The 8099-nt window shown below is 50.6% G+C and overlaps 1 protein-coding gene across 1 annotated transcript; it reads right to left on the bottom strand.

Moving 5' to 3' along the window:
- Nucleotides 1–2119: 2119 nt before the first annotated feature.
- LOC118239699 lies at nt 2120–7776 on the bottom strand. Its single transcript, XM_035453078.1, has 2 exons — nt 6325–7776; nt 2120–2466 (listed from the first exon to the last, which is right to left on the bottom strand). The coding sequence occupies exons 1-2, from the start codon at nt 7532–7534 to the stop codon at nt 2120–2122; spliced, it is 1557 nt and encodes a 518-aa protein (XP_035308969.1). The 5' UTR covers nt 7535–7776.
- Nucleotides 7777–8099: the final 323 nt, after the last annotated feature.

The raw sequence follows: 8099 nt of genomic DNA, 5'->3' as shown, positions 1-8099 counted from the left end.
TTGTTCTCGTGCCAGCCCACCCGGTGCTCGTTCTCGGGCTGGCCCACCTGGTGCTTGTTCTCGGGCCGGGCGGGGAAAGGCCACCGGGGGTGGGGATCGGGGAAGCCGCCGACAGGAGGAAGAGGAGACAAACTTGAGAAAGAAAGGGCTAAGGGACAGGGGTCTTTCATTCCCCCATTTCTCTTGTAACTGAATGGAATCTTTCATTCAGAGGTCTCTAGATACTCTGGATCTATTTGCTTTAGCTGATGATATTGTTGAGTTAAGACTAAGGCCTGTACAACAGATAGTCGTTCTCTGATGAATTGAGTCAGTTTGTTCAGAATGCAGGGACCAAATATGAGGATCAAAAATAGAATAACCAGAGGTCCCATGAGCGTGGATATAAGGGTAGTCAACCAGGGGGATTTAGCGAACCATCCCTCGAACCATCCTTGTTGAGACTCAAATAGCTGTTGCCTCTGTTTTAGCCTCTCCCTAAGTTTGGCCATGCTATCCCTAACTATTCCTGTATGATCTGCATAAAAGCAGCATTCTTCCTTGAGGGCAGCACATAGCCCCCCTTCCTGTAAAAATAATAAATCTAATCCCCGTCTGTTTTGCAGGACCACCTCAGAGAGTGATGTTAAGGATTTCTCGAGTGCACTGACTGACTCTTCTAGGACCTGGATATCCGTGTGCATGGCTTGTTGTAGAAGCTTAAAATGATTAATTCCCTGTAGGGCAACGGTTCCGGTCCCTATGCCGGCTGCTATGCCCCCCACTGTTATTCCTCCTAATAATAGGGCCACGGTAAAGGATATTGGCTCCCTCTTATATCGGGTTGATTTCTCTAGTACGCTGTAAACATATTCAGGTTGGTGGTATGTGACTTTGGGCCAAAGTTCTATCAATATACAAAAGTCAATGGTGGTGTTGAGAACAGTGGTAGAGACACAGGGAGTCAACCCAGTACTGCAAGCCCAATAAGTTCCATAAGGGGCAACAAGGTATCGGCTGTCCTGAGATAATGGCTCTACTTGGTTACATAATTCTTGATGTGAGGAAGGAATCCTGCCTATGCATAGCCCCTTTCCTGAGACCTCAGATATTGTGAGCTTGTGCTGCATAGCAGCTCCGCAACTGGTAGGTGCTGAGGTCTGGTTGGAGTAGTTGCCCAGTATTGCCACGCCTTCATAATATGGGGGCCGGGAAACTAGGCATAACCAGCATTCCTGAGTCTTGTTGGGGTCTGAAAAATTTAAGGCTTGGTAAACTCCTTGGATTAATTGTAATAATCTATCTCTGGTACCTGGAGGGTCTCTGGTTATCTCGATGTTTAGGGCATCTGGGGTGGGGGAGAAGGTGACAGCACCTGGTGTAGGAGTGATAGCTTTAGGAACGGTAGGGGGTTTAGGGACTTGAAAATGGGTTGGGGATCTCTGGTCCGCTATTACTATGTTTGGCCCAACTGATTGTTGGCTTAGGGGAGTAATTTGTCTGTACAGGGAGAATAAAGTCACCGGATCTTTCCCTGCTCGGTGCAGCCTGAGTCCCCAGACCTTAGGACTATCCCAAGTAGTTCTTTTTCCAGCATCTGTGAACCTTAGGATGAGAGGGTTGCATTTTCCTCCGGGGGTGGCGCCTTGAAAACCTCCCCCTCCGGCACTATCATAACAAGGTCCGCAGGCTCTTTGCCCACATCTCCATGGTCCTTTCCCTGCGTACCCTGGGATCTCCCTCCGTTTGAGAGTGATGAAATCCCAAGAGGAAGAGGGTTTCCAGTAAGCCTCCCCTGTGGTTTCACATCCCCATCTTGCACAGTACCCTTCCTGCGGCCCCCCGCAGCCATGAGTTGGTTTATGGCCGGGGCAAACATAAAAATCCTTGCTTCTTGTTCCTATCCTTCCCCCAGGGTGGTGGCATCCATACCCTGGGAATGGTTCCTGGTCAGAGGGATCCCAATCAGACCCTACTAAGTCACATAGGTCGACATAGAGAGGAGGGAACCCATCATGTAGAGTCCCTATATAAGTGCTGAGGTTGGCTATTTCCCCGGTCCCTAGATTGGCTATTTTCCAGGTGATATTATAAACCCTGTGGGGGTTAGTTGCTACATGGGGGGTAAACAGACAACCAATCAACAGGAGGGTGTACGAGAGAGTCTTATCTTTAAAGGATTTTGAGTGCGGTGTGCGGTCCATTCTGATGCAGTGGCTGAATCGGTGGGTCGGGCTGGCTTTACATGTGAAGCATGTATCCAAGCTGCAATGCCGTCTACCTTGAGTGCGGTGGGAGTGGTAAGCAAAACGATGTAGGGTCCCTTCCAGCGGGGTTCAAGGTTCTTGGCCTGGTGACGCCGGACCCAAACAGTGTCCCCGATCTGGTAGGAATGGGGGATGGTGGGATGGTCCCTCTGGTCTTTATAAGCTTGAGCAAGGGGTTTCCAGACCTCCCGTTGTACTAGTTGGAGGGCCTGTAAATGAGCTTGGAGAGAAGGGGAGTTAGCAAAATCTGAGACATCTTGATCAAGAAAGTTAATGATAGGAGTAGGTACTCCATACAGGATCTCAAAGGGTGTGAGCCCATGTGGTCCAGGGGTATTACGAGCGCGGTAGAGTGCTAGGGGGAGTAGGAGGACCCAGTCTCTAGTGCCAGTTGCAAGCGACAATTTTGTTAAAGTCTCCTTGATTGTTCTATTCATCCTTTCTACCTGTCCTGAACTTTGGGGTCTATAAGCACAATGTAATTTCCAATCAATCCCCAACAAGGTGGCCACTGACTGACTTACCTGGGAGACGAAGGCGGGCCCATTGTCTGTTCCCAATACCTGAGGCATCCCATAACGGGGAAAGATTTCTTCAAGCAATTTCTTAGTAACGATCTTGGCTGTTTCATGTTTAGTAGGGAAGGCTTCAACCCATCCTGAAAAGGTGTCTACAAAAACTAATAGATATTTGTATCCATATTTACCTGGTTTAATCTCAGTGAAATCTATCTCCCAATGTGTTCCGGGCCGGTAGCCTCTGACCCGGTTCCCAGGAGGAAGCTTCAGTCTGGATGCGTTGACTCGGGCGCACGCATCACATTGCTCAGTTACCTGTTTTAGAATATCGTTCTTCCCCAAAAGGAAATTGAATTCCTCTTCTCGTTCGAGGAGCTCCCGCATCTTCTTGGAGCTCAGATGTGTCATCTTATGTAAAAATGTCACTAGGTACTTGGTTACCCGGTAGGGGATGACAGTCTTTCCTTCATAAGTCCAATCCCCGTTTGGTTCCTTTGCGGCTCCCAATTTCTCTAGGGTTTGGATGTCTCTTTGTTCATAGTCCCATGAGGGGAAGGGATGGTCGTTGGTGGGCTCTAGAGCCAGGAGGTTAGTGGTGTCTGTGGTCAGGGCCGCCTCTCGGGCAGCCAAGTCTGCCCTTCGATTGCCCCTTGCTTCGAAAGAATCCCCTTTTTGGTGTCCAGGGCAATGTATGATACTTAAGGCAGCGGGCAGATGAAGAGCCCTTAAGAGAGCGAGGATTTCCTCCTTATTTTTAATGTCTTTCCCTTCGGAGGTAAGCAGCCCCCTCCGTCTGTAAATTTCTCCATGTATATGGGCAGTGGCGAAGGCATAACGACTGTCTGTATACACGGTGAGCCTCTTACCTTCTGCCAATTTTAGAGCCTGCGTGAGTGCTATGAGTTCTGCCCTCTGTGCGGAAGTTCCAGGGGGGAGTGCCTGGGCCCAGACGACCTGATTCTCTGTGGTGACTGCCGCGCCCCCCTTTCGTTCTCCTTGATGCAAAAAGCTGCTTCCATCCGTGAACCAGATGTGGTCCGGGCTAGGTAGAGGCTGGTCAGTCAGATCGGATCTCGCTCCATGGGCCTCGGCCAATACCTGTAAGCAATCATGAGCCTCAGGCTCCCCAGGGAGGGGGAGCAGGGTGGCTGGGTTCAGAGTCACCAAAGGCCCGAAGTGGACCCGGTCTTTGTCTAACAGCATAGTCTGGTAATGAGTCATTCGGGCATTAGTAAGCCATCTGTCTGGAGGCTGTCTGATGACTGCCTCTACTGCATGAGGGGCATGTATGGTCAAAGGCTGCCCCAAGGTTAGCTTGTGAGAATCTTTTACCAGCAGGGCTATAGCAGCAATCATTCGAAGGCAGGGTGGCCATCCCGATGCCACAGGATCCAATTTCTTGGAGAGGTATGCAGTGGGCCTTCTCCAAGGCCCCAGTTTTTGGGTGAGGACTCCCTTAGCATAGCCCTCCTTCTCATCTATAAAAAGTTCAAATGGCTTAGCTAAGTCCGGTAGACCCAGGGCTGGTGATTCAAGGAGAGCCTTTTTGATGTCGGTGAAGGCTTTCTTTTGGGGCTCTTCCCATTTAAAAGCAACCCCTGGCCGAGTGAGGGGGTAGAGGGGAGCCGCCATTTCGGCAAACCCAGGGATCCATAGGTGGCAGAAGCCTGCCGTTCCCAAGAATTCTCTCAGTTGGCAGGGATTTTGTGGGGTGGGAATGTCTAAGATGGCTCGCATACGGGCTTCCGTTAGCCATCGACGTCCATCCTTTATCTTGTATCCTAAATAGGTCACCTGTTTCTGACATATCTGGGCCTTCTTGGCGGATGCCCGGTACCCTAGGCTCCCAAGAGTCTGGAGGAGGGCTTGAGTGCCTTCCTTGCATTCCCCTTTGGTTTTGGCTGCCAGGAGAATGTCATCTACATATTGTAAGAGGATTAGAGCGGGGTACCTAACCCGGAATTCTGCCAGGTCCTGATGTAAAGCTTCATCAAAAAGGGTAGGGCTGTTCTTAAACCCTTGAGGTAGCCTAGTCCAAGTCAGCTGCCCAGAGATTCCAAGGGCCGCATCCTGCCATTCAAAGGCAAATATAGGCTGGCTGGTGGGATGCAGGCGGAGGCAGAAGAAAGCGTCTTTAAGATCTAAGACTGTGTACCAGGTATAGTTAGGTGGCAATCCACTCAGCAAATTGTAAGGGTTGGGGACAGTAGGGTGTATGTCCTCTATCCTTTTATTGACTTCTCTCAGGTCCTGCACTGGCCGGTAGTCATTAGTTCCCGGCTTCCTAACGGGTAGCAAGGGTGTATTCCAAGGAGATTTACAGGGCACCAGAATCCCTTGTTCAAGTAACCTTTTAATATGTGGCCGAATTCCTTCTCGGGCTTCTTTAGGCATTGGATACTGTCTGACGGATGCAGGAAGGATGGCAGCTTTTAAGGTTACTATAATTGGGGCCTGGTTAATGGCAAGGCCCATTCCTCCTGTTTCAGCCCAGGCTTGGGGAAATTCCGCAAGCCAGTGATCAAGGGTTTCCTGATTGTTCGAATTAGTCCTCTTTTCATGGAGTCTATATTCATCTTCTATGGACATTGTCAAGATGGTAAGGGGAATTCCCTCTGGCCCTGTGACTTTGACTTCTGACCTCTCAAAGTGTATTTGAGCTTTTAATTTGGTCAATAGGTCCCGTCCTAGTAAGGGGTAGGGGCAATCTGGCACATGGAGGAAAGAATGATTTGTAGTCCAATGGTACTGCTTTCCGCCTGTAGCTCCCTGTACCCATGCAGTCCGGTGACTCAGGGGTCCGGGTGACCGATTCAGAACGGAATGTTGTGCCCCTGTATCGACTAGGAAGGTGACCGGATGCCCCCCGACTTGCAGTGTTATCCTGGGCTCAGGGGGGGGCTCCTGGCCCCGACTCCTCTAATCTTCTAGGTTCAGGAGGTCAGAAACCCTTGGCGGTGGAAGCTTGGCCCGGGGGTTCTTAGGGCATTCTCTTGCCCAATGTCCTTTTTCTTTACAGTAAGCACATTGGTCCCTGTCCAGGTGGGGCCCCCTTCTGTCATCCCTCTGTCTATTCTGTCTCTGGCCTGTCACTACTGTGGCCAATAACCTGCTCATTTCTTTATTCCGCTTACGGTCTCTCGCAACCTCTTTTTCCTCAGCTTCCTGTCTTAGTCTTTCCTCTCTCTCCTGAGTTTCCTTCCTCCAACGTTCTTCTCTTTCTGTCTGTGTTTCCCTCTTATTAAAAATACGTTCTGCTTCCTTCAACAAATCTTGGAGTGTATATCCCTGTAGATTTTCTAGCCTTTGAAGCTTGTTTCTTATGTCCGGGGCTGATTGCCAAATAAAGGACATAGAAACGTTGGTGGCCTGACCTGGATCTTCCGGATTATAGGGAGTATACATCCTGTACGCTTCTTTCAATCTCTCTAGAAAAGCGGCAGGTGATTCCTCCGCACCCTGTATTATCTGCTTCACCTGGGCCAAATTAGTGGGTCTGCGTCCTGCCCCCCGGAGTCCCGCTACCAGCAACTGGCGATAGAGACGCAGGTGGGTCCTACCTGCTTCGGTGGTAAAATCCCATTCAGGTCTTTCAAGAGGGCAAGCCGCATCAATTTCATTGGGCAGCTGGGTGGGCTGCCCGTTTACTCCTGGGACATTTTTTCGTGCTTCTAGTAGCACGCGCTGTTTCTCTTCCGAGGTTAAAAGGACCTGCAAAAGCTGCTGACAATCATCCCAGGTGGGTTGGTGAGTCGTGAGTACCGACTCTATGAGAGATGTCAGCCTCACGGGGTCTGCAGAAAAAGAAGGATTATTATTTTTCCAGTTATAGAGGTCCGATGCTGAGAATGGCCAATACTGAGGTTGGCCGTTCAGCCCAGTTCGGAGGGGCAGAGTGGTTGAATCTGGAACGGGCTGCTCCCTACGACCTCTTAGTCGATAAGCCATTGGTGAAGGGTCAGGGGCCGCTTCCGCCAAGGCAGCGGCGGAGTCCGCTTCTGCCTCTGGTGGGGGCGGCAGTGGCGGATATGGCGGGGGCTCCTCCGTTAATAGATCAACCAACTGGTCTTCTCCCGGAGGGAGTACCTTAGGTGTCTTCTTTTCTTTAGCCTTAGTGTCTTTCACCACGGTAGGGTAAAGGTTGGAATGGGAAGGGGGGTTGGGAGGAATCAAAGGAGTGGGAGGTGTAGGGGCCGAAGGAATGGGTCGGTTGGAGCGGTTAGAGGGGGGAAGGAGAGAGGGGCCCTTGGGATGTAAGAAAGGACGTACCCAGGGAGGGGGGTCCTGAACCAAAGCCTCCCAAGTGACGATATAAGCCACTTGATCGGGATGCCCGTGTGGTCCAGGATCCATAATCTTCTCTTTTATCTGGAATATAGTCTGGGGGTTAAAGGTACCATCTCGCGGCCAGCCTACATCAAAGGTCGGCCATTCTGAAGAACAAAGAGTAATCCATTTGCGTTTACGCACATTAACAGATTGGTTATGAGCATATTCCTGTACATCTTTCCAGTGGGAGAGTGTTAGGGACAAAGGAGTGGTGACAGTTTGCCCCATAGTTTCTAGGCTTAGGAGGGCACAAATGACAGCTACAAGACAAAGACCGAATAACACAGAACAGACTTTCGCAGCGCGGTTTCGACAGAGAGTCGACAGAAGGAATTGAGAGAGAGTCGAGGAAGGGGGCCCTCCTTCCTCGTCCCCAGTAAAGATTGCAAATCCCTCAAGCCGAGGGCCTTCTCCAAAGAGACTGGGAAAATGTCCAGTCATAGATCTAAGTTCAAAGTACAAATCTCTCACCCTGAGGGCTTCCCAAGTTCAAAATACAAATCCCTCTTCCTGAGGGCTTCAAACGCTACCAGGACGTCTCCTGGAGCCGCGGTCGGGAGTTCGGACCCGTCAGTCCCTCCTCGGATCCGCCTACAAATGTACACAGCTGTATACTACAAACGCAAGCGCAATTCACAAGACAGACTCAGACCAGACAAGACAAAACAGCGGATCCGCACAACACTTACCTCCCAGACGTGGGTCGGTGGTCCCTGGGCGGGTCTCGATCCCGGACCGAGCCCCCAAATGAAAGACCCCGAAGGGATACTTTCGTAGAGGGAGACCCACACACCCAGGAATCAGCGAGGCCACGAACTGGATGCAAAAAAACAAGAGGCTTTATTGGAGATACGGGTACCCGGGCGACTTAGCTTCTGTGTGGCTAAGCGCCCCGAGCCAAGGGAAAAGGGGTCCTTATATAGGAAAAAGGCGCAAGCTAGGAGCAGGGATTCTATTGGATAATTCTAATGAGGCATTATACAGAGCTATTCCCATTGGTCAATGT

Source organism: Cricetulus griseus (assembly GCF_003668045.3).
Source record: "Cricetulus griseus strain 17A/GY chromosome 1 unlocalized genomic scaffold, alternate assembly CriGri-PICRH-1.0 chr1_1, whole genome shotgun sequence".
Lineage (NCBI taxonomy): Eukaryota > Metazoa > Chordata > Mammalia > Rodentia > Cricetidae > Cricetulus > Cricetulus griseus.
Note: the sequence above shows the minus strand (reverse complement) of the source record. Positions and strands in the feature narration are given on the sequence as shown.

Excerpts from the sequence above, each read along its gene's own strand:
- LOC118239699 (XM_035453078.1), bottom strand. The coding sequence starts at position 7,534 with ATGACTGGACATTTTCCCAGTCTCTTTGGAGAAGGCCCTCGGCTTGAG. Across the intron at positions 2,467-6,324 it reads GGATTTTACCACCGAAGCAG|CTCATTTACAGGCCCTCCAA; the intron begins GTAGGACCCACC and ends CTTCTCTCCAAG.